The 27,481-nt window shown below is 36.8% G+C and overlaps 1 protein-coding gene across 2 annotated transcripts in view; it reads left to right on the forward strand.

The window, feature by feature from the left end:
• Window positions 1-27,481, forward strand: part of ANO4 (anoctamin 4) — a 196,501-nt gene that overhangs the window by 120,764 nt on the left and 48,256 nt on the right. Inside the window, exons 7-10 of one of the 2 annotated variants that reach the window (XM_085047263.1) lie at window positions 11,077-11,177; window positions 11,413-11,514; window positions 14,241-14,285; window positions 18,597-18,728. In XM_085047263.1, coding sequence (XP_084903389.1) covers window positions 11,077-11,177; window positions 11,413-11,514; window positions 14,241-14,285; window positions 18,597-18,728 — 380 coding nt within the window. The remainder of the gene's footprint in view (window positions 1-11,076; window positions 11,178-11,412; window positions 11,515-14,240; window positions 14,286-18,596; window positions 18,729-27,481) is intronic. The other variant, XM_085047256.1, reaches the window with a different exon arrangement.

Consider the following 27,481-nt stretch of genomic DNA (forward strand, 5'->3'; position numbering starts at 1 on the left):
GGCAAGGAATTAATAATCACTAATATAGATTCAACTCAGCAAAGAGTTTTAGCTGAGGAAATATGGAAACGTTTCAAATATGCTAGTTTGTAAAAATACTGTCTTTATAAAAGAGAAAACCAATATGATCCAGTAACATAGCAGAACATGCTATTTTGTATGGACAATTTTTTTAACTAAATCAAAGTGAAAATTTTCATGTGTTTTCTGACAAATTTTTAGAACTCTTGTTCAATTTTCTCCATTTTCATATAATTAATTTATTCAGTTTGGTGTTGCAGGAAAATACTTTTCTCCCTTAAATGACATCACAGCTGATCACTGGAATGTTCATATAGGACTAATCCTGCCTTGCTAGTAAAAGCTTTTGTATGCTGACTATCTTAATTAATTTCATAGATTACTTGTAAGGCATCAAGGATATTTTCCATTAGACAGTGTGCCACATTAAAGAAAACCTCATTTCCTAAACTCATTACTAGGTTACTGATGCAGAAATTATCTAACAGAAGCCTTTGCAATCAGGGTCTCTGCACAAGCATTTTACTTCCTGTGACTACAGAAAAGTAAAATTACATCAACAGCCTGGGACAAAGTGCTGGGCCACAGTTTAGTTCAGGTCTCATCAGGATATACATGGACATCAGGACACAAACAGATTACTTACATTGCACCTAAATTTCTTATCCCATTTTCAGAGACTATCATAGTCAGTTCCTAAAACTCCTAAAACTAAAATGGGAACATGAATATGCGTTGGGGTTCTTGAATACTTAGAATTTGTATTTTCTAAACAGTGCACATGCACCTCTCTAGACACCTGGCAGATACTGTAACTCTACAGTGAAGCCCTGGAGTACTGTCAACAAATTATTACCAATATCCAAAAGCTCTAATCTCTTTCATTGTGTTACTCTTGAGTTTCTAGCCTTTTGTAAATTGAGCTCTTTTAAGTGTATGCCTCTAACAAAGGGAAGCTATGTTTCTGATGCCCTTAACAGCTGAATTTTGATCTTCAAACCTATAAAAACTGAGGATCTCAAAATGCAAATTTAAGTAAAATAATAGCGTATTCCATAGTAAGTGCTGCCTATAGATACTGTTGAAAATTCCTGAAATCACCTCTGAAGGATATTAGATAGGTTTGAAGAAACTTATGCTTTTAATACCACTTTTGCCTGAGTCCTCTTCGATTTTTATCAAATAGCTCTTTATTGATTTTATTATGGAGAAAGCAAAATATGTGTGTGTGGATGTGAACAAAGAGTTTAAGTCAGGAACCATCTCTTCATTTCTGCCTTCTTGACAGAGCTTTTTACAGTAATGTCCACATAAGGACATGATAGAGAGCTTCTCCTTTTATCCCAGACTAGGCACTCTCAGCCACTCATATATTCCTTACAGCCTCTTACACGCCAAGCCCTGGAAAATCTCAGCTGGTGTTAGATGGGATCTGACCTAAACCTCCTTTGCTACAATTTAATCCAGTTATTTATTGCTGGATTTTGAAGGACAATAGAGTGCAGTTCTTCCTCTTCCTGTTCATAACTATTTGTTACTTATATGAAAAATGTTACTGTGTTCTCTGCTTAGCATCTTCTTTTGTGTTTTGAATTCCATCTGTGTCTTGAACAATCATTTTCCCCTAGGTCAAGTTTCCCAAAACTCTTTATTATTCTTATTGTCCTGCTCTGATCTTTCTTTAATTAATCCATCTATTTCTTACTCAGGCTGTGCTTAACTCCCTGCTGAATAGCTATACAAAACAAAGGACTCGGGAATTTGAGTCCTATATGCTCTTAATTTGATTTTTTTTTCTTTTTGGATCTTCACACACTTTAATCTAGCCTGACTTCTGTTGCTGACTTCTTGATTCTAACAGTGTATTTTTTTGTGTTCATCTTTTCTGCATTTACTCTCTCTATCTTCTGTGCTACAAGAACATATTTGTCAGACACCAGAGTGTCACATGAGAAGCTTTTACCTAAGCACAGAGCATGGTTTCTCCCTCCCCCATTTTCCTTTGCTCTTCATTATACATTAAAAATATTCGTATGTTAGATAAGTGCATAACTTTAGGCACTTGGTGACATTTCCAACATTAGACTTTCTATTTTCTTGTCAGAGTTGCTGTCACTGCACTTGCCACCAACCGTGTGCAGTGGTGGTGATTGCTCAGTTGTTACCCAGAACTCTTTCCTTATTAGTATTTTGATATTTTCCTGTTAACCTTTCATGCTTTAAAGGGGAGATGGCATCGGTGTTAGATGAGCTCTTCACTTAAAAAGAATATTTTAAAGTTTTCAATTTTCTCCCATTTTGTGCTTAAATACCATTTGGACAAAGCAAGAATTCCCACATTCTTGTTCCCTTGGGAGTTTGGAAAATTTCTGTGTTGGTGAGAGGGAACCTGGTAAGAGAAGTGTTGCATTGATAGATTAGGAGGTAAGCAAACAAGATGCAGAGGGGATTCTGGAGGAGGAAACAAATCTATCACTGAGAGAAGTTTGTCAGTTGTGTTTCTGGATGAGTGTGTAAGACCCAGAAAGGGGGAGAGGGACTTGCTTTGAAATATTGTGCTGCAGAAATCAGTTGATTTTTATAATTTTTCTTTCCTTTTTTGAAGAGCAATATGGCAGTTGCAGACGGTAGGGCAATAACATGATTTTGGAAAAGAAATTCACCAGCTGTGTTACTGTGATGATAACAATTCAGTTCAAAGCTTTCAGCCCCTAATTCCAACAACTAGGAGAGGTATGTGCCACACAGCTGTAATCCCATTTCTTCCCTAACCAGTTCACCACTCTGCTCTGACATTGGAAAGAAGTTATGCATGGCTGTGTGTGTGTTTGTACAGCAAAATTAATTACAGTGACTGCAAAGTTGCATCAAATGATGCAAAGCACATTTCTACGCTACATTTCTTGGACATGCTGGGTGCTGTATTTTAAATATTTGACAGGAACAACAGCCTGCAGTGTATGTGCAATTATAATACCCTAAGAGGTGGTTTGCTGAGATAGTGTTCTGCAGTTTGCATAATTTTTCCCATTGTCTAGTGATGTAACACTAATGGAATTTTCCCCCAGTTTTAAATTATCTTTTATAATATTCACTGGGCCCAAAATGCTGTGTTTTTAAAGAAAATTCCTTTCAACAAAATTGTTATTATCTATAGAGCCATTGATGTATGGGCCATGTTGATTTATTTCAAAAATTGTCTAGTGGAATTAAAATTATCCTCTCAGGAAATCTTTGTAATAAAAGAAAATGTCTGTAATGGCACATCTATAATAAGCTTGAAAAACTGAGATTATTAAGTGAATTGAGATCTTAATTTTATTTCCATGTTGCATTTTTACACTTACCTGTAGAAGAGAATGAAACAGATTGCTGTAAGTATACTAATTCCAGAGGTGCAATAGAAGAGAATTTAAATTCTGCTCCAAAGTTTTACACTGAATAAAAGGATCTGAATAGTACCACAGAGCTAAAAAACTCTTTTGTAACTTCTGTTTCACTTTTGGGCTGTGAATTCTCTAATGCAGCTCTGAGACGCACAGTCCTTATGGAAAATGAGCAAAATAAATTTTAAAAAAATCTAGAAATGTTTATCTGTCAATAGATAAAAAAGGCATTGGCACTTTCCTAAGCTGAGCAGTCTGCCTTTTGTTAGCTGGGGACTCCTTAAAGAAAAGTAATATTTTTTTTATGTCTACAGAAGGACAGTATTGTCTGTTACACAAAGAATCCTCATTACAGTCGTTTCCATGGTACAAATTAATTTGGAGAGGGGGATTCTTTGCCAGTGTGTCTGTTACTTGTGGCCTTCACTTCACAGCATCATAGGGATCTCAAAAATCAAAATTTTTCAGCAGACAATTTCAGGCTTAGTACCACCACTTTGCAACATATGCAATCAGATCAAAACCAATGTTATCTCATGTGACAGTGACATTGTCTTTTGAGCAAAAGACTTGTTTGTTTTCTCTATCTCCTCTCATTAAATCTGCATGTTAGAGCTCCAAACTAGGAGAGAAAATCCTCTCTGTGCTCTATCACATTTATCTGAACCATTAAGATGCTGAGCTCCATCTGGTGCTGCTTTGCTCTTCTGTGCCATCCAGGAGGTGTTTCCATCCAGCACCTTATGTCAATAGGCTCCCTGGGAACAATATTTGGTTAATTACTTGATTAAGCAATAATTGATCAATAGTAGAGCTCATGTTTGGCCTCTGCCTTGGCAATACATTGTGCCATGTTATGGGCATTGCTTTATCAAAATAAATTAGAACAGTCCAGAGCAAAATCATAATTAGGCCTTGTCATACCTTGACCTTGTTCCATTTAGAGCATGTCTAACAAATGAAGGGATTTGTACAGAGATGCACAAAGGATCAACTATTTTCCCTTCTTAGTTTAGAGACATTATGTATTTCAATTTCATCTTGTCTCCAGTTAGATTCTAATTACTCTATCTTTGCTTAAGAAAGTGGCTTTTTTCTTCTGTTTCTGGTGCATGGGTCTTAAACAGCAGATGATCTAGTTTCATTCAGAGCTTAAATTTCTTCGAGCTTAGCTGAGCAGACAGGTGAAAAATCATGTAGACCATCCATTATTATGAGCTTCCACTCTGCACTAAAACATGGGTTTTCTTTTTATGATGAACATGAAACTATGGCTTGCTGGAACCAACACATTAAGGTGGATTTGCCTTTATCTCTTGTGGGTTTGTATTTAATATTTTGTGGGAAGTCCTGTTCAGTCTCAGCATGGCAATGGTTTGGCATTTAAAGGAAGGTCAATGTATCTAATTGTTTCAATCTGAATTGTGAACTGAATAGCAGTAATCAATCTCACCATCATGTTTTGATTGGAAAGAATTTCCCTTTCATGCAGTAGTGGTGTTGTGTCTGGTGAGATGGCTGCTCTGCCATAGGCTTTGGCATATTTAAAAATATCTTTCCTTGTAAAATTTTGTTTACATCCTTTTGGTGTACCTTAGTAAGACTACAGAATGCAGCTATAATAAGCCTGCCTGCACTTTTTTTGTATTTGATTGATTATTAAGTTTGTGAAATGAACTGTTGGACAAAAAATAAATTGCCTTTTTCTTTGCCAAAGCAATGTTTTTCCAATAAGCCTCTAAGAGAAAACATGAATATTTAATAGACAATTCATTAAATGTAAGTATTTTCTACTTCAAAAAAGATTAATGAGAAATAAATCATAATATATTTCTAATAATAATATTGGTAAAGTATTGGCTTTATATTTTACACTTGGGACGTATCACAAAGGAAGATGCTTTATAAAATGCAGTTCAATTGTGTGATGTATTTTTAATGGCCTGTGATGTCAGAAGAAAAATATTGTATGTAAGAAGCCTTTCTTTGGCCTATAGCACAGTCAAAAAGATTTGATGATCTCAACTATTATTGTATAAAGTATTAACTTTTTTAATCTGAAATGGCAGCCCATAACCGATGTTTCACGTAAAGAGACAAGGTCAAATAGTGTTTTCATAAGTAAAAACACATTATTCTGACCAGAGTTTTTACCTATCTGCATTTTTAAATCTGCAAATAGTGATTTCACAAGTTAATAGTAGTTTTCCAGTCCAGAGGAATTGAAAGATATTTGTCAGATAAAATCCATATTATTAGCTATTTTGTCACAGAGATCTTACCCAGATAGGTCGAACCTGTATTCAGTCACTATTTGCTGATGGAATTATCAAGAAATGTTTTCCAATTACCTCACAGTCAGATCAACCTTTTCCATTAAGATGGTCATGCTGCAGGTATTTCTAATCCTTTTCCCTAGGAAGTGCAGTCCAAGTCAGAGGATATTGTTTCCATGGTTGACTTACTCCATCTAAGTTACCTTACTCTAAGATCCATTCTGTGGTTTTAGATGACATAAGTTGGAATTAAAGACATCCTTCTCATGTTGTTCCTTATCTTAAAGGATCTTGTATCTCTCTACTGCAGATTGTGAGCTCATCATTGCACAGTAAATGTGAGCAGTGAGATAGTATTTGCATTTTACTTCTACTCAAGTAACCTACCATGTTCTTGACACTGTCCTCCCACTCACATATTTTGGTCCACACAGAAGGACATTTGCAAGCATTGCCCCTAGTTCTGTTCCAGAATTGAGATCCTGTCAAATGCTGCCAGAAATTAGGCTCTGTGACACTGACACCTGCTCTGAGCTGGATTAGATGACACATTTTGCCTAAATGCTGGCAGTGAGCAGCCACCTGCCTGCATTGCTAACTCCACTGGAGCAGAACCTCTGGAAGTACTTTGCAAAGTAAAAAAACAAAGCTTTACTTCATCATCACATTCTGTCCTGAGATTTCACATGAAAATAATTTTAAATTGTAATCATATGCCTCTGTCTCCTTCCATCAAGTTATTCTGCATTTTACATGTCATTGTCTCAGGTCAAAATTGCTTTTATCAATGGCTTCCTGTTTTTCAGTTAGAGCTTTCTTTTTTTATTCTTGTTTTCATTATTACTGCTTTTGCCCTACAGTTTCTTGCAATCCTAATTAAAATGTGAACAACATATTCCACCTTTCACTGAACCCACGTTTGATTGAAAGTACATGTGTGTAAGAAACTGTAATTCATTGGATTCCTCAGAAGCATGAATGTGGAAGGTAACATTTGTGAGAATGCAATATTTTCCTTGAAACTGGACATATATTGACAGCTTTTAAATAATTGCCCAGTGGTAATGTCTGCACTTGAAAAGTATTGGCAGTAAAACCTTCTGCTTTTCCAGTTCTGTGGAATTACCCATGTGCATTTATATTTACTTTAGTTTTGCAGAGGAAGAAGAGTTTAATCAACTAAAATTTGCTAGGTTTTGTTTTTCTCTTAATTCACTCCACATGGCAAATCAATCTGTGCTGTTAAGTAATTCTCAAAAACAGTGGAACTGTATGAGTTACTATTTACTACTCTGCAGTCAGACATCATACAGAGCTAGATTACAGAGAAAATTGTTACTAGAGGAAGTATGTTGATTTTGTCTCCTATTCTGTTTTTACCTGCATTATGGTCTTACCAGAAATTATCTGTATTTGCCAAAATGTAAAGAACTGTTTCTATTCTGGCTTTTTAACTTGCCTTGTAGGATCTTCCTAAAGTAGGTGACATTAATTCTGGTTGTTGAATCTGTTTCAAAGTCTTACTTGCCTCATTTTACTTTTATGAAGAAGGCTTTAAAAGGTGAGGAGAGACCCAGTCTTGAGTCATTTTGGCTTAAATGATGATAGGGAAAAACATCTCAATGGTAAATCCTGACTTTTTTTCACCCTGTTGTTTTGCATACATAAATGAAAGCCTGCCTAGTAGCCTCAAGGGAAATAAACAATGGCACCATTCAGTTGGAGACACTGTAATTTTATCCTTCTTCAAGGTTATATGCTGTGAATAGGTTTTCTCAACTTTCTTAACTTTTAGGCTCAAGAAATACCTGTATCAAGGTGAGTACCTACAGTTCTTTTGTCTTAAAATGACTTGACAATATTATTGGTAATGAACTAAAATTAGATAGGAGGAGGAGAATGTTCAAGAGGATATTTGACAAAAGATACTAATCTCTAGGCTTGATCCTGGAAGGCAGCCTGCAAATACAGCAAAATATGAGCTTTTCAAGAGACATTCAATGTCAGCAAAACTCTGCTTCTATTCAGACTAGCAATGATAAGTTCAGAATGAGCAGAGTCAGATCAATAGTGAATATATATATATTTAAATCCTGACATCAAAAGACATTAGAAAGCTTGCAGGAATATGTGGGAGTTCAGTAACCAGGACTTAAAGAGCAGTTAGCACCACTCTGTGCCCACTTTACAAGGAGAATGCCAACCTGACCTTTACAAGCTTTCCTTGACCTAGCTGATGACTCTAACTCACCAAATTCTAACAAAATCTACCATACAAAGCTGTTTTGAAGATCAGGTCAATTAAACTAAAAACACCTTGCTATAGCTTCTCAATGAAAATAACCATTAAGTACAGTTCTTGTAATAAATAAGGGTTTTTTTGAAGAAAAAAAAAAGTCTAGAAAGTCTAGAAAGTGGTAGTTTTTAGCCAACATTTCTCTAGGGAAGAGAGCAGTTCTTCCATAGAAAATATTCTTTTCTCCAGCCAGTTTCACTCAGTGGGTTGCCCAAAGGCTGTGAAACCTCTCTCTGTGGAGATATTTGGTACTCAATGGGTGCAGCCCCTCTGAGCAGGCTGATCCAAGCTGGCCCTGCTTCAGCCAGAGGCTTAGCCCAGATGAACCCTAGAGGTCCCTTCCACCCCAGATGAGTCTAGAATTGCCTGATTCTGGTAAGTCTCTTGTCACCCTTGTCACCCTGGGTTTACACTTCTCTGAAGACCACCAAGAATTATGTCCGTGACCAGAAGAAATTCCGTTTTTTTTATGGATATTCCTCATCAATAAATCAGTTCAGAACAGCCAATTTGTTTGAACATTCGTGGCCTGACAATTATTGTATGGTGATGACTGTAGCCACTGGTGCTGCAGGTCAATTCTGGACATTTATTCCATTTCTGTGTTTGCTAAGTGTTTTACCTCACTGCTCTGCCCCCTTAATTCCTCTGTTTTTCTTTCTTCATCATCTGGGCATCACTTTATAGCAGATTGCTCATGTCAATAATTGTCTTATTTAAGTTTCCAAGGGGAGAAATGTTACATTGATTTTTGTTTGTGTGTTCCCATAATGTGAAATTGAGTTTACTTCTCCAAATCATTTAATGAGCCAATCCTTGAAAGTCAATTACAACAGAATAATGCTCCTCTACTCTCAGTTGAAACATTTATAAGATGAAGGATACTGAGTCTAAATACTAGTCTAACCAAGAGAGCTTAGGAGATTACATTCAGTAAAGTATTTTTGTAATGAAGATGGTCTTCATGCTATCTTTTTTCCAGATATTTTGATTACCTATTTACTCCTTAGATTAAATGAATGTGACATTTCATTCAATTCGTCCTCCATCTGTATTTGTTATTCCCTTTCCAGTGTTGTTTTTCCCAGACTTGCTTTTCTCTGCCTTGCTTAGTGTTTTCCTTAACATGAGAACACCCAAGAGAAATGGATTTTCATATTAATAATTTAGCATTACTCCTTTTTTTCTGAATATGACTGAACCTGCCAAATGTATTTTGATTAGATTTTCTGTTGGTTAGATCTTCTGTTGGCAAAGATGATTTCCATTTTGAAAACCTTTTGATGTGCAAGCATAAATATTCTTTAAACATCTGTATTGTGACAACTGTTTGGAAGTTTTTCATGTTTCTGCACAAGAATATGTAACATGTAAGATAGCAAATTTAGATAACATTTGCTTGTGAAACAGCATCTTCACAAGTCATGTTTTGGCTCCCACAGCTTGTATGTCTTAAACTGCAACATGCTGGAAAAAACCTATAAGCTTCCTGTTTAAAAGCCATCACTACGTTTATAAGTGGTTTTTAATAAATTTCCTCCATTTCTTGGTTTATGTTGGTGTGTCAGTACTGTGGTTTCTTTCTGTATATTGGGCTTGTATCATGGTTCTTTTGAGTTTTGGTGGATTTTGTTTCGTTTTGTTTTTTAATCTAAGCTGTTTATGACAAAATTGGCACTCCACTGCTGACTTAACCTCACCTTTGAGAGAGCAGTTTGCAGGAGATTTTTAGAGTAGCAGAATGTAGTTTTGGTTTTGTGGTATCTACTTGCTGAAGTCTTATGGGAAAATAAAAGCTAATTTGTAAAATGTACCAATAAAGAAAAACATCATTAAAGTCTGATTTAGCATCCATAAAAGTCAGTGGAAAGAGTGCAAGTGAATACATTGTCTCTGAAGCAAGTCTCTTGGGGGCATTTTGTTGCTCTTGTATCATTTCGTATTGAAATATTTTTCAGAAATTAATCAGCAAAGAAGAAAGTTTTTTTCTGCAGATTTTAGCACCAGAAAGTCCCTCATTCCTTTATATATAAAATCTGTTTTTTCATGCAGCCCAGTAATATTTTGAGTACAAATATTTCTCTGTGTCCATTATGGTCCAATACTATATTTGTTAAAAAAATATTAACTCTGTAGTGATTGGGTTGGGGTTTTGGGGGATTGTTTGGTTTTTTGTTTGATTTCTTTGGATTTTTTTTGGTTTTGGTTTTGGTTGGGTTTTTTGTGGGGTTTTTTTATGTGCCAAAGAAAATCATATATATATATATATCTTACCTGTTGGAGTTTTCATTCCTATCATGTCACAAACTAGTAATAATTTTTAGCTACTCGAAGGACATGGACATGCTGAAGCAAATTCAATAATTTCAGTATCTATTAGGATAGTGGAGGGAGAACCAAGAATTTATGTGAGCAACATTCAATATAGTGCAATGTCCAAAAAACTAGGAAATCATCCCCAAAGCTCACTAACAATTTTCTTGCCTGCTTTTCTGTTGTTGTACTTTCCTTTTCTTACACCAAGTATACCTCTACCCATTTCTTGGAATGCCATCCATTTGGTTGTCTAAATTTGTATTGTATGTAACTCTATGACAATTCCATTAATATTCATTAGAATTTGAACATTTCATCATCCAGCATTACCATGTGCCTCTCTGTGTTGTCACATCTGCAGCCAAACCTGCTGCAGCTTTCTTGTGGAGCTCTGTGTCTCCTCTTGAGTGCAAACAAAGCTTAATTTCTCCTCTTCCCCTCTTTGCTGCACACCCTCTGGTCTTTGCCAGACAGCTTTCTGCTGATGTGCATGACTCACAAAAGGTTCTCTTCATGCTATGCACACTCAGCTAACCCAGAGATGCATCTGTCTGTCCTTCACCTCATCTTTTCCACGTACAGAAAGCCAGAAGGGAGTCACAGCGTAGCTTTCAGGAGAGCAGGAAAAAAAATGAGTTGACAAAATACTGGAGGAACCACTCATTTGAGGAAGAATCAGGAATTGGGATGGGTGACACTTCACATTGACCACTGACTATGATTTCTTTCTTTTTTACTTGATAAATTAAGCCCTGGTGGCTGTTTTGTTTTTCTTTTGCAGTCATCCCTAACAAACAGCGACATCATCTTTGTGAAACTGCATGCCCCTTGGGAGGTCCTGGGCAAATATGCTGAACTAATGAATGTAAGAATGCCTTTCAGGTAGGTGTAGCTGCATTTTGTCTCAACCTCCAAAGCCACACTATACTGTACAGTTAATGTGATAATAGCACCAAAATGCCTGTAGAAAAGCTCTTCTGTAAGATACCACACGCCTTCAGAAAATATAAATGGAGTGCTGTTTCTTGTTAAAGCCTACGATTTCAGTACAATAGTGGTTTGAGATGAAGATGGGCTGTGGCAGTGCAGCTGTTTTCATGGGGTGTTCTGTCCTTAGGCCCTTTAACCCCTTCAATGCTGGAGCCCCCTGCATACTTGTGCGCTGCTGTTTTTTAAATGGACATTTCATTGAAATCAATGGGAGGTCAAGAAGATCCAGGTACGTAAGGCAGCACAGAAAGTGCATGTCTGTTTGACGTATCTGGTATGCACCTGTAAATTATGCTTGTGTAGTGTTAGTATAGTAATTAGTATCTCATAAATAAGTATAAATAAGTATCCCATCAAACAATTGAAACTATAAAGGCTTTTTTCTGTGGAGAAAATAGAGAACTTATATTAAATGCTACTGATAACCAGATTGATTCAACATTGAAATTCAGATTGTTTTTGTGGTTGATTAAATATTATTTGCATGTTGGGCTATGAAATTTTCTATGTAAAATATTGCTTTTACTCTGCTGGTTATCAGAACTTTTAAAGTAGCATAAAGACTTCCACTGGAACTGACTGCAACCCATGAACTGAGAGGTCTTGATTTTTCTTTCAATTAGCAGGGTTTGTAATGTAAAGCTCCATTGATTTTAATGGAATTACTCCTGAACAAGAAAAGGATCAGACCCAGAGTATGCAACTAGTGAGCTGGCGCCTTTGTAGGATTCCTTCTGTTTTTTTCTTTTACCAAAGGATGAAAAATGCCTCTGATATGAGACACCCTGTAGCAGTAGAGAACTTGTAAGCCAAAATGGATATGTATAAATGACAAAATTACGGGCTTATTTTGCATTTATTTTGTTTTCATTTTCACAGCAAATCTTCAACTGTTCTTCCTTATGCTTTAAGTGCTAAAGAGAAAATTCTAAAAGCAATCACAAGTTATTGCAAGATAGTAATATTCTTTTTAAAAGCTTTCTAGCTATGGAAACAATGGATTAGTCCAAAAGCATGCCTTCTTTGACTTCTGTGGCATTCCTTGAGATGGACCTGCTCCAGCAATAGATTTTCAGAATTCTCAAGTCTCATGATTCAGAAATACACCAGGAACTCTGAATTTAGTCATTGAGCAGCTTGTTCTTTCCTGATCACTCAGCAGATAGCAAAGTAGGTGTCATACAGGTTATATAGAAAGCTTTGAAAATACTAAGGGTTTCTTGACCTGCTTCAGGATCATGGCTTTATTCTTTCCACACCAATACAGAGAGAATTACTACTGCATTTTTAAGAGGAAATCATGGTAATTCACTAGTGACTGCTGGGCAGGCTCTTCAATTTTATTTTAAAAACAGTAGTACAATCTACCATTTAAAAAAAAAAAAAATTACAAAATGTCCACAAGTCTAGATGGTGTGTTTCCAGATGCCTTTGTCTAAGCCCTTGTTTTAAGAGCTGCTGATTGCTTCTTGCTCCTGATATTTCAGGCTGGAATTGTGCAAGGTCCATGCATCACTGAATGAAATCCTTGCTGTTTCAAAGCAGGAGTGACAAAAGGGTGGATACCTCTGAATATTGGAAGCAAAATCAAGAAGTGGATGGCATCTTCAGAAACACTTAGCTTTGGCCTTTCTCTGCTCCTACTAAGTAGAGAAAGATAAATAACACTATCCAAAGAGAGCTGGCAAACATTAAATTGTTTTGAAAATTTTACTTCACATGCACAGTATGGACTCTGATAGCAAAGATGTCAAAAAGTTCTGAAAATTAACCTGGAATACTAACCAATTTTTTCCTACCATTTATAAAGCATTAGTGCTGTCTTATTTGAGAGGACTTGCTTCCAAGGCACTAACAGCATTCCTACATCCCGTCTAGTGTACACCACTATTCAGAACATGTGTGGTGTAAGCCTTCACTTTTCAGAAGTGATACAGTTCTGCATTACACAATGGAACCTCTCAGAATACACAGAAACCACCTTGGTTTAGCAAGGGCCTTCAGTGGATGACAAAGTCAGCCTCTGGAGGAGGAAATCAGAGATTGAGCAGGCACCCAAATCTTCCAGTAAGGAGTATGAGTCCCAAATCCACACTCAAGAACCCTCAGATTTTCTTTACTCTCCTGAAGATGTGATCTCTGTGCTGAAGGCAATGTGTCAAATCCTGACAGCTCTGGTATGATAGGCACCTATGAGAAGAACAAGAGCTGCTGGAAGGGGAATGGAACAGCAGGTGGACTCCCTGTCCTGGATCTGCACATGATGGTTAGGGGCTGGTCAGGCAGCAGGCTGAGAGTGGGTTCAGCATGTGTCTGCTCGTGTCTGCTCACTTGCTCATCATTGGCTCTCACACATGGCTTGTTGCACAGGCAGCAGAAGCCAGCCTGTCTGAGGGGCAGAGGCAGTGGCTGCACACCTGGTGGGGTGCTGAGGACTTGTGCATTTGCTTGTGTAGCCTATATTCTGTTCAAGGGATGTTATCCCAGCAGCAATCACCGATCCCGCTTGGTACTGCATGTATGACAGCACATTGCAGCATAAATTACAGCTTTCCTGGCTTCTCTGAGTGATTCCCTCTTGTGTTTCACCCAATGCAGCTTTAATAATGCTCTAGTAGATGTCAGATAATTTATCCATATTTGTGTCAGTCCTAAAGAACTCCTGCAACAGTTTGTGGACTTCTCTGAAATAGGAACACCTTTGGATCCCCATCTTTCACACATGACAAATAGCAGAAAAGGAAGAGACAATGGGAATATGATGACCTTCTGGCAATTCAAATGCCACCAGTGTCTGTGTGGCTTCCTGTGACAGTTCTGTTAATCTCTCTTTTAGTCTCTTCCTCCACCTCTTACAGGCTTCTGTCTTCAATCTCCTTTCCTTCCTTGCTAGTTCATACTGTAACTGACGATGGGTTTTCTTCTCGACTGGCTTCATTTTTGCTGTTCTTCCAGGAGAAAAATCTATTACCTGCATCGCCGATACAAGTTCATGAGTAGGTGAGTACAATTCTTATGCCAGTCCAGTTTATGTTCATGCTGACCCAATAACAAAAATAAGGGTTAAAGCCAAGCTGGAAGGAGAAGTTTATCAGTTGTGTTTGTAGAAAGGATTGAGGCAGTGATTACACACAAGGACATCTGCAAAAAAAAAAAAAAAAGGTGCATTTTTAAGGCATCTGCAATGTGAAAGAAGAAATTAATTTTATCAGTTTTGCCTTTTTTAGTCATAAGAAAATATTTTTCAATTGATGGAGTTTTTAAAGAAATAGAAGTTTTTAGTGCAAATGCTGTATCTCCTTTTCATGTAGCTCATTAGGGAGTTTCTTAAGGTTAGAATACCACAGTTACAGGGTTTTTTCATTTCCATGCACCTTGCTTACTCGTAATAGTGAAGGCATTATTTATTTATTGATTCCTCTGTGGGGATGCTTAGTACTTTGTTGGTAGATAGGAAGGCAATGAACCGAGCTTGAAAGATGTGTATTTTCCAAGAACCTCTGAAGTGCTTTCACTCAATTATTTAATATCTTTAAGGTTATTCTTGATGCCCAGTTTATGTCTGACTTGATGCATTGAAAGTCTTCCTGCAGCAGTTTACATTTTCTTTTTGATACTTTGGAAAATTAAATGAAAGTATCTCCAAAATGCCTAAAAATTATTCAGGTTTGGCAAAAACCATATCATTCATATATCTACATTTATCTGTCTCCACTGTATATGGTATTTAATGCCACAGTACTGCCAATGCAATTTTCAAAGGGGTCTAGCATCTGATCTACTGATTTACTGAGGTCAGTGGAAAAATTCCCAAGAACCTCTAAGAGGGAAAAAATAAATTTGAAAAATTTGCATTTTGGGGTGAACAGCCGTACCATTTTGCACATAACATCATTACATTTACATCCATGGAATGATCACTCTACTGTACGAGCATATTAAAGGGCATTTTGTATATTAAATTATGTGACAGTGTGCTAGTGACTTGACAGAACCAGCACTGATATCACGTTATAGCATTTGCCTTTTCATATTAGTCAGCACCAAATGAGCACTTTGCAGAGTTGAAATGTTTTATCCCTCTTTGGCACAGGGCAATGGATGAACACAAATCTTCTAGAACTCGTTGATGCTGCTCCACTTTCTATTCCCACTTTACAATAGCAGCTGTTAGCTTTGAAATTGGTCTTTGCTTTAAAGAAAACATGGCTGCTTTGACTAAAGCAATAGATAGAAAGAGTAGGTGAAGATTCTAATATTTATATGTATTATATGAAGTTTTGCTTCACATTCATTTTTTTATGAGTCAGGATGCAATTTGATGTCAGCATAGGAAGAGGTATGATCTTTTTCTGGTATTTAGTTCCTGAGTGATGAGAACACTTGGTTAAATTCAATTTTTATGTTCAGATCTATAAATAGCTACTTGAGGCAGAAAAGCTGTAACTGATTAGCCACAATGGGGAAAAAAAAGAAAACATATTCAGCTTTATTTTCACTTAGGTGAAACTTAGATATATGGCTTCAATAAAAGTGTCTATTTCCTCTACTCATACTTCAGTGTAGATTACAAGTACTCAAAGCCTTTGTCCATTTGTTGAGTTAATACAAACATTATATTGACATTTGGGCAAAATTTATTTTAGAGAGCAGTTTTGTCACAAGGCAAAGCCCAGAGCAGGTCTCTTGTAACTTGTCAACCTGACCTGAATTTTCTGTCTGAAAAATTCTAGTGATCTCAATACTTCAAATTACAGAACTCACCTACTTTAAAGGAAAGGAGGGGTCTCAGATACCTATACAGCACCTGCATTGCAGTTAAAAACTAAACTAATATAATAGCTAGCACCACAATGTGCATGAAGTTCTATGAAAGAAAGTTCCCTGACACACTGATAAAAATCAGTAGATTAGTAGATTTTCAAGACTGTGTGTCTGTGTTTGTTAGCACCATCACCACTCTTTCAGCTTTTTCCTTTTGCAAGATGCTCCTGTAGAGTACAAAACCTGCACTGGTGACTGATGTCACTGTTGGAACAAGCTGGAGGAAATTTTAAAATTTAAAAATTTTTCTTTTCCAATAATTTTTCTTTCCCAACTAGGGGGGTTTGTTTTCCCTGCAGAAGGCTGTACTGCATGTTCTGTGCTTTGCAGGAAGGTCTTGCAACCTTCTCAGACCTGTTTGCCAGCAGGCTGGCTGAGCATGCCAAGTAATCTGAGTCTTGGGAATGGCAAACCACTCAGATTCTGGGTACACTCGGTGAGAAGCCAGCATGAATAATGCATTGCTGTTAAGTGGGGAAAGCACTCAGTGACTTTGTGCTGTGCTTGTGTGGTGTGATAAACCTGCAGCAGGCAATATCTCAAATGTGCACATGGGCTTGCAGCATGAATGGGAAAGGATTGCAGCTCGGCAAGGGTGTTAATAGCTTAGAGAATTCAAACGAGTTTAATTAACAAGAATGGAACAGGATATTTGGAAAAAACCCTCTTCCTGATTCCTCCTCCCTTTCCCATACCCAGACACACTAAGCCTGTTGAATATACAGTAACACAGGGCTTATGAAATTTACAGAGGTAAAACCAGATGCCAAAACCAGGGATTTCCCCCACAGAGAACTTACCTTCTCTTGGCATTTCTATCAGCGGCTATGCAGAGCAGCTCAAGGCTCTCAGGCTGGATGCTGCAGCTGGAGAGTTACAACTTGTCAGGCCCTTTGGAGCCCTGGGATCTGACATCTCACCTGCATTCAGCACAGACATTTGCAAACTGCCTCCTCCTGGGCTCAAAACTGCTGCTCAGTGCAAACACTGCCTGTGGAGAGTTTATGATTAATTAAGTGTACATTATATTATGTTTACATGCATATTCCAGTTTTTCCAGACAGTCCTGGTGATTAATTTGCAACATCCAATACCCCTCGCCCCATCATGTTATTCCAGATTGAAAATGCACAAATGGGACCAAAACAGATACAGCTGATTTAGTTACAATTTTGAAATGTGGCCCTGTTTAAAAATGAGCTTTAGCTTCCTTATCCAAGGTAAAATTACCTGGTGGGAGAAGGCTGAATATTCCAGGAAATACTATATGTATTTTAAATCAAAGTATGTAACATCTTCGCATCACTTCCTCACATATTCAGATGTCTGGATATGGGTTTTCCTCCCTCAAACTGGCTGTGCAGAGGTATCAGCATTTGCTGGTCATAGAGGTCTTATGTTGGCTCTGTCAAAAAAAACCAAAAAAACCCGAAACAACACAACAAAAACAATACAAAACAAACAAAACAAAGCAAAAACCTCAATCATATTTGCAGTCCTTGAGCTTCGTTCAGAACTGAACTTTAGGGTTAAAGGAAGTCGATTCTTGCCCTTTAGCTCCACTTCTGGAAACATTCATTCAGTGACTGAAGTATGGGCACACTGTATACTTTGTAGTCTGTGATTTTTGCAGCCAGGGATCAATGATTAGGACTTGGACTTTTTAAGAACTTCTAAGAGAGTAGGGCTCATTGTGCTAAACGTATCTTGGCTTTCTTAGGTGTTTTTCATTATAAGATTCTAGTATGGATTTAAATTTGGTTTGGATTGTCCTCTTCAATGAGCTCTGATTCTTCCCTTTGTTTCACTGTGTATCTTTGCATGAGTGCACTTGCAGTTAAGTCTACCCTTTCTCCAGCTTTTTTTTTTTTTTTGTAAAAAAAGTTTGCTTTCACCTTCCAAACATAAGAATCTGCATAGTAGTCACCTGTTAGCCTATACACCCAGGGTTCTGGTTTCATGGAGGTTGTAGAATTGCAAGAAACTACAAGTGAATCAATGAAATGAACAAAGTAGCCTATTTTTGAATAGCATCAATTGCAAGGTAAGAATCCATACAGAGAGCAGTAAGTGGGATGCAACTTACTGGGGTTTAGCTGCCAAAGATCTCCGTCACAATCTCCAGTGTTCTACTGTTTACATGGCCAAAATTTAATGTCAGTTAAGCCTGAAATTTAAACTAACTGAAAATCTGAAAAATAAAGGTTTGCAGACATGCCAAATGGTCACTGGGCTTAATAAGATTTATAGTGGCATTGTCATCAGCACTGCTTTTCTGTTGAGACAAAATAAGATTCTCCTCTACTGAAAGCTGATTATTAATAATCAAGTTCAGCGTGTATGATTTGGTCTTCTTCAAAAGAAGTCAAAAGACATTGCACCTTTTCTAGTTGTAAATATGAAGCAGCCTGGTTGGACAACATGTGCTTCATAATGTAGTGAAAAAAAAACATTATCTCAAATGCTCATACTTATCATGTGCTGCAGGATCGAGAAACAGATAAGCAGGTTCCGAGGATGGTTACCCAAAAAGCCAATGAAACTGGACAAGGAAACACTGCCAGATCTGGAGGAGAATGACTGCTATACTGCTCCATTCAGCCAACAAAGGATCCATCAGTGAGTATTCTGTCAGATCACAATTGCAAGGTGAAAACTTTTCTTTCTGGATTCACCTTGGAAAAAATCAATTTCTTAGTTTGTGTCTTAAGGAGCAGTGACTTCATATTAGCTCTTTTTCACCAAAAGGCACAGATAGCAAGTCTACGTTTCTATTAATTAAAGGTCCAGCTCAAACCTAAAGGAAATCAATGGGAAAGTTCATTGGAATTTCAATTACGTCCTTAAAGTCATCAAATGGCTATTTTCTCTAAGGTCAGAATTGCAGCTGTTCTTTTTCACTTAAAGATGGAATTAAAACTTCTTTTCTCAGCATTTCTACATCTTTAGCATAATCAAAATGCTAAATATTTCAGCACTGATGGCTGAAATACTGATACTCACATTTCATTCCTAGTTATGACTGTAGAACAAACAGAACTCTAAAGAAAACAGACAATGTCAATTTGATTGCATTTCTCTTTCACTTTTATGGAAGCAAAACTGATTGCAAAATGGCAGAGTTTAGACCTATCGGTGACACTTTCCCATGCATGCCAATAGTACCAGCATTGCACAAAAGCCAGGGAAATCATTTGACTACAAGAAGCATTTACTCACTTGCAAAATGCAGAACAGAAAAAGCCCCACATAACTTCTAATGTCAAACTTTGGATGTCTTATGGGTAGTTGCAGTGTTTGTGAGATGAGAAACAGTCATTGACTGAGACCAAAACCACAAAGGACAGGCAGCACTGAGGATACTAAAAGAAGACACAGAATGAATTACAGGTCGCTCAAAATTCTTAAATATGTGGTTTTATTCAGGGAGAAAGCAAGTTGATAAAGCTCTGAAATGCCTCATTTTGAATGAATAATTTTTCAGGGATTTGATTTACTAGCTGCAATAAGAATTAATAAAATAAACTTCTGCCACAAATGGCATCTTTCCAAATACAGCAGAAAAACAAGAACAGGTGCAAAACTCCAGGGAAATTTCAATAGAAGTCTGTTTGATACAGAGATAGGTCAATTATTGTGCCCTGCAAGAGGAAGAGTAGGTGCAAATTAGTTTGAGAATAGACCAGTGATAATAAAAAAATAATAAATTGGGATGTCAGCATTAATGTTTTTATTACCAGTAATATTAACTGTTAACTTTCCTTAAAATTGCTGCACATAGGAAAGGTGTTGATGGTTTGTTTTCGGAGGTTTCTTGTAGCTGAAAGGATTCTTGACATATATGAACCAGAATATTTTTTTTCACTCTTCTGCCTTGCTCAAGTTTGTGTTGATAAACTGGCAGGATAGGTTTATTAAGTAATGTTAGTTTCATTAACACTCCTGCTGGCTTTTGGCACTTCTTTTACATCACTTCAGACTTGGAAACTTCACCCCCTGGCAGGTCTGATATTTTCTGTTTAGCTTTCTGTGTGTAGTCTTCCTTTCCTTTTGTGTGGGTGTTTATAAGGCGTTGGCTGAGCTGACCTCCTGCTCCCAAAAGAGGGACAGCTCTGACAGAAATTGTGTTCCAATCATGCTTCAGCCTCTTGGCTGTGTCTGTCTTGTTTTGTTTCACTAGAATTATGAAATACAATGGCTTGTTCACTGTTCGTCTAGTGAGTTGCATGGAGGTGTTTCAATTTTTAACCCAGAGACCCACAATATCATTCTAGGAATGTAAAGATAAATAATTACTGAAATTCTTGAGATGCTGAAAAGAAGAATTGCCATCTACAGTGATGTTATGATAATTTATTTTGCATCTTTCAGTGGTGAGAAAAGTCCATACATTTTCATATTTGGGACAGTTAAGGTTTTGCTAGAGTGCTCTTACCATACCATATTGCCAACAGAATGTAATTACACTGGAGGCTCTTAATTGTCATGGGTAGTTAGAAAATGTTTATAATTCATTGAGTTCTTGAAGTCCTCAGAGAATGCAGAATAAATGCAAGGCTTTTAGTCCTTTTGCACTGCATAAAGGTGGTAACTGAAAAACATCAGTAGTGTCTGTTTTTTGTCAGAATTGATGTACAAATTTTGAGTTTTAAGTTTATAGCAAGAGCCATAACATTTTCCTGCAAATCTAGAATCCTAAGAGAGAGGAAGAGATGAGTGGGGAGTACATTCAACTGCTCTTTAAGAAATACCCACAGGAGCCGCAAATATATAATCAGTCTTTTAATTGTATAACGAGGATTTTTCTGACTATTGTACAAGTATTTCTGGAAAGCAAACTATGTGCTCTTGGCAGTTGAAAATATTTAGGATTTCTGTGTTGTCATAAATCACTGTTTATTCAAGACACGCCGAACAATTGCTTGACGACCATGAAGTAAATCCCTCACAATTACAAGAATCTTGGAAGCATAAAACTCCATATCCTTAATTTTCAGATAATATCTCCATGGCCTCACAATAGATTTTGCCACATACCATACCCAGATTCTTCCTTTTTTCCTGGTTTTATGTGCTTTTCATTTTCTAAAATATTATTCCTTAAATTATCATATGAACTTGGCGATGATTGATTTTGCCCAAATATTGCAATATTGCAATTAGAGTCTAGAATTCCTTATTTCTTCCTTTTTCATAGCTTCACCTCATCAAAGAGCAGGCAGTTTATCTTTTGTGGACTAGCCACAGTTTTCACATAGAGGGCTCCAGTCTGATATACAGATTTTATAACATGGTCTGAGTACAGTCTTCATTTGTGATAGCTTCTTTTAAAAGCATGAAAAGACAAATAACTGACAAAATTTACAATTTTGTGTCTGGGGAGGAAGATAGTTAAGAATAAAACCTAACCAGACCTTATTTCCATAGGAATTAATATTTTTTTAAATATTCATGTACAATGAGCATGTGCAATTTAAGTATCTCATGTCAATGGTTTTTTCTTTCTTGCATTTTTCTTTCCCATTCTGATGGGAAAAGGCCAGATATAAAGAAAGCTTAGGTTTCAAAAAAATTATTAAGTTATTAAGTTTGTTTTAAGAGGCAGAGCTAGCCATCTGTCCTCCTTCCAAAACAGGAAAAAGAGAAGAAAATGCAAGAGTGACATTTCTGAGATGTGCCTATAACTTCTGCAGTGTGGCATCATGTTTCCATTTAAAGGGATTATGGCATACTTCATATGGTGTATCACAAAATTGTTAGAACAAGAGAAGACCAAAATTAATCCAATTTCTTAAGCAATAGGAAATCTCTTTTTGAAGAAGTTCTGCCAAGCACTTTTTTTTTTTAATTGCATGGAATACAAAATGATGATTTTCGAGGTAGACTTCTGAGTAGTGTCTCCTTTCTGCAGCCACAGCTTGGAAAAGGCCATGTTTACACCAAAGCATTTCTTCTGAAAATTACCATTTACAAGAATGCAGAATATATAAAAATGTTCACCATCAGACATACTTAGTTGTTCTTCTACTATATCTTAGTTATTTTATGTAGTCAGCTGCTAGTCATTTGGGAATAGTAACAGCAGCAATTAGCTGCAATTTCTTAGATAACTGTACACTAGCTAGGAAAAAATGTTAATTGCTGTTTAGAGATTTCTAACTCTATATCAGGAGCTATTTTCCCCTTTGTTTTTTCTATTAAAGGCAATAAACTCTCTGATTAAATATTAATCTAATATATAATTGAGTAATCACTTAAAATAAATATTTATTACTTAGTGAATATAAGATTAAAAATTTACTCAATTTGGAGGAATAGGATAGTAACTTGATTAATTAAGAAAAATTGGCCCTGCACGCCAGAGGTTAATGGAGTGATTCTCATTTGTACAATGTCCCTTTGTGGTACACGAGTCTTGCATTTTTTTCCGCATTTCCCATATGTGTCTCTCAGGGTGGAGCTACTTTTCAAGCTTTTTCTGATGTTCAAATTGATCTTAACAAACCTCATCTCTGCCAAGACAATCTGTGCCCTTGTTCCCCTGAGCCACCTCACCCCAAAATCATGGATAGATCAGGGAAATTGCAATTGGAAACATGGCCCAGAGCATGGACCCTAGCTTATTTTGAACCAGGATGATCATCCTGGTGTTTAAATACATCTACAGTATAATAACCATACATTTGCGAATGGCTTTTTACAAATGGGGAATCACAGTTTTGTAAATCCTGCTCTCAAACAGATCTTTGTGCTACCAAACTTGGACATGTCCTGCAATGGGTTTTTTTTTAATTCTGTCTGATTCTGGAAATTTTAATTGCTTGACAAATAAAATGAAGCAGGGCATCCCTGAAAAATACATAAGGCTCCTTCTATCTCAGGGGAATATTTCTGAGTGAACCAATTTAAATTAAGAAGTGATCTGAGGGGAAGACTGATCTGGGAGGAAGGGCAGAGGAAGGTGGAGGAGAGGTTCAGCACTTTCATGACTCTTTATTATGCTTTGGCCATTTTGAGGCTGTGATGTGCCAAATTGGAAACAGAGAGCCACTAGAACATTCTGCATCACAAAGTGACCCTGTTTTAGGCATTTGATATGAAAAACCCCTGGTAACCATTAATAAAAATGTCCTTTCAGATAAACAAGACAGCCGCAGCTGTAAAAGACAAGCAAAATGCAAATTATCATGAGCTAGTAATATACCTATTTTCAAACCAATAGAGAAATGTGTAGTATTGGAATACTGCAGGGTTACCTTGTTGCTGCTGCTACAGCTGATTATTTACTTTCTCTATGTTAAATGAGCCAATTAAATGTTGCCTTAGCCAACAACAGGTCTCACTTTCAGTGATTTACCTGAGAGTGCAGAAAGTTGGGCATTTTTACTGTGCTAAAGAATACACTACTCACATAGACATTACTGCTTTGAGCAACATCTGTGCTCTTGGTTTGCACTGCTTCCAGCAGAAGGTACTTCTGGATATGGTGAGTGTCAGACATCAAATGTCTCAGTGTCTGTGGATCCCATGGGGCAAAGATGCACCAGGATCTGTGCATCCATCCATCCTCCCTTCATAGCTTTGTCACCAGACCATGGGTGTGTAGCTTTTGGCTTGTTAAGCTCACCAGTAAAGCAGAAAATAGCCTTTATCTGCCTTTTGCTTTCCCCAAAATGGATGAAGTAAAATATAGCAAGAAAAGTAAACCCACTTTTTTTCAAATGTGCTTTCAAAGATTCAAGAGCTAAATTTACACTTTCTGGATTTGTACAACTTGCAAAATTATCAAAGAGAATGTATGAAAAGGAATTAATGGGTAATTTTTTCTTGGTTGAATTTGCACTAATTTGAGGCCTTTCTTTAGACAGCAGTTAGCTTTGCTGTGCTTTGCTATTCATGGAAAGAGAGTTTGAAATTTCCAGTTCAGATCTAGTTAAGAAGGTTACAAATATAGTTTCAAAGCAATTAACCTTCACTGACTCTTCATGTCTCTTACAGCATGAATGTAAGAGCAATATTTCCAGAATGACATTTTTAAAAGGGATTTTAATTAAGGATCAACTGTGGAACCTTTCCTTCCCAAAATATACTCATTATCTTCATTGGGATTTTCCTTCTGAGTAAGGACAACTCACACAAATAAGACTTACAGGATCAAGTTAATGATTATACCTGTTGTGGAACAAATCACTGGCTTTATCTACCTATACATTAATTTCACAGGTAATAAAATTCTTAATATATTAATCCTTACCTAGTTTTTATCTTACAAATGAGGCAACAAAGTGATCAAAACCTCCAGTGAAATGCCTCATAAATAAAGACTAAACACTTACTGAGCCTGAAAACAAGCTGTATTGCTCTTATGAATATTCAAATCCTTGTGCATATTGAAAATCTAACAAGGGCAGCAGAAACAGAACAGCTGAAGAAATTCTTCCACCTAAAGGCAACAAGGCTTAAAAAACTCACTAGAAAGCCTCTGCTTTATACAGTTTATAGCTCAGTAATGTCTGATAAATGTTTATGTGTACCTAGTTTGAAAATGTCTTCAGCTCTGGCCCCTGTGAACTGATATTTGAAGTGTGAGATTCTTCACAGACTGAGAAAATCTTTCTCCTCTGAATTCTTCATTGGATGCTGTAGAACATGGAATAGCCTTGATGGTTATTCTGTGAATATGGATTTACCACCCACATTCAGAAATAAGACAAACAAAAGCACAAAAATTTGGGGGGGAGAAATGTCTACAAAGCATGGGAGGAAGGGGAGGTGGTTGAAAAGGGTAAATCCTACACTGAGCTGACTGATTCTCATCTGACAAGAACAATTCCTGTGATATTTGAGATAAATTGACACCTCCCTGGCATTGTCCTAATTCATGTCAAAATCTAACTGGGATGTAGTAACATCTGAGTATTTGACCCAAGCAAATTAAAAAGCCCCTATGATTTTTATGTTCAAAAATAAGTGAGGATTATTTTTTTAACCTTTACTGCGTGCAATTCTATCCCAAAATAATGCTATTGTTAGGGATGGTCCATGACATTCAGAGGACTCATTTTGGCACTCCTTTTTCACCTTTGCTGAACTCTAGCATCTCTTCTTCATCCATGTCTTCATGAATAACTTTGGAAAACACTGAAGGGCATATTTTTGGCCCACTCTGATCATGGTGAGTTCTTCCTCACCTCTCCCCCTCCTGCCCTCAGATGCCTTTTACAGGCACAAGACTGGGCAGAATCTCTGCAGCTCATATTCTCACACATGTTTTAGGATTTCTTCTGCTAGTTCTGGAGCAGGGAGAGTTCTTCATGCAGTTATTATACTGAGGTGTTTATATCTGCTTCACAGACATATCTGGGTATTTCTTCTTGGCCATGTGAGATTAAAAAATATAATAACACAATTGCTAAGTTTGCAAATGAATGCAAATGACTGACGTGTTTCTTTAAACAATTAATTCTTTCTTTGTTTTTAGAGTTTGCATAATCTTTGGTTTTTGCCTTTCTGCATTCATGACTCATGAAAATAGAAATGCCGAAATACAAATAAAACTGTTGAACAAGTTCTCCAGAAAAGATGTTGAAATGGCTACCTCTAGTTGCAGTAGGAGATAGCTGTGATAACAGATGGGCAAAATGACCTTGTATTACAAGGAAAATAGATTAAGGTGTTATCTGGTTCCATGTTGCAAGTTTCCCAGATAAGGTGATTCAATTCTCGTTGAATCCTACAAGAATTCATATCTAAGTCAGAATGAAAATTACTGTGCTGTTTTGATATATGTGAAGTTATCTTCACAGTTCTTTAATATTTGGTGCTGTCTGGGAGGTGAGATCTTGGAAAGTCAGTCAGTAAAAGAAAACTAAATAAAGAACAAAATCTCTAATAGTTTATTTCTGATTTACTACTGCCTATTAATTTGTTTCTGCTGCTATTAAAACAGCCTAATACAGAGTTCCAGCTTCAGCTGGAAACAATGCTGTTCTATTTGCTTCAGAGTTTGGTTTGGGTTTCTTTTAATATAATTTCCATCAGCATTAAGACTTCCATGATGACAGTATTTCCTTTTTCTCAAAATGCTTTCAATACTTCTTATTATACATACTGATTACTTTCAACTAAACTTGATTCAGGTGTAGCTGCAAAGATATCTCTTTATATCTACATATCTTTCTGTACCTGAAAGATAAGCTCAGTCTTACACACTTTTTTGAGTAATAACAGCTTGAAATGGGATAGTGGCCCAAAACTGGTCCTAAACAGAAAAGGCAGTGGCCAGTGAACAATTTGGTTTGGTACCAGCCCACTGGTAAATCAGCTTGAACATGGTGATCAGCCAATGTGCATAAATCAAAATACTTTTGGTAGGTACTGTAGGGCATGCATAGGACTTTGGGAATAGTAGGGATATGGGAGGAAGCCAGAAGAACTGAGTACAGCAGTAAGTAGATTGTAGACACACAAATGGCCTGTGAGTATCTGGGGTGGAGTGGCAAAGCAGACATGAGGTAGCAACCTCAAAAAACAGGTTTCATTAATTTTGGTGCTCTCCGAGCAACTTGTCTTACATACTTTTACTTCAGGATTTTTTTTTTTTCTGCCTTTGAAGCAGAACATAAGGAACTTACATATTGTATTGCATTGAAAATTCAGCTGAGAATTTTGATAATAAAGAGGGAGCACGTGAAGTTCTCAAAGTCCAGAAGTTGGACTTGTTGTTTTTCAAAATTACTGTGGAGGTGCAAAGCCGTATATTATTTCCCATGGGTAAAGATTCATTCTGAAAAAAGAAATTTTCATTTGAGATGAGGAAAACAATATTGTCTCCTATCCACAGGGTTTGTTGGGGTTCTTAAAATTTTTCTGTACTCACGACAATTCTGTCTAACCTACTAAACACTGAACCTGCATTCATACTTAACTGGATGAGTGGCTTCTGAAAGCTAATTTTCTGCTGTATTTCAGCTTCCAGGATGAAATATAGGAGTATATGATACTTTCCATTTCTAACATAGTATTCAGTAATAGTTTTCAGTAAGAGTGGTTTACCAAGTAGATGTTTCCAACTGACTCTTATTGGTAAAGCATTAAAAAAAAGCCTGGAATAGAAATTGAATGTGAATTTCTACTGCTGCACTTACAAAGATATGTTTTTGCAAATTTTTGTGGAAGAATTTTGTAGTTTGCAGTGGATTATCTAAAAGTGATGTTTATCATAATGAATACTTAAATATCTTTTATCTTTCTCCAGACTTCTCCATGTAATTCTTTGTTAGAGAAGGAATGTTACTGACAGCGTCTCACCTGGCTAATCATCTCTTAATCAAATGTCTTTAATCCTTGTTGCACTTGCTTACATACTGTAG

The sequence above is a fragment of the Lichenostomus cassidix genome, chromosome 1Aa (assembly GCF_008360975.1).
Source record: "Lichenostomus cassidix isolate B80296 chromosome 1Aa, HeHo_3.0, whole genome shotgun sequence".
Classification (NCBI taxonomy): domain Eukaryota; kingdom Metazoa; phylum Chordata; class Aves; order Passeriformes; family Meliphagidae; genus Lichenostomus; species Lichenostomus cassidix.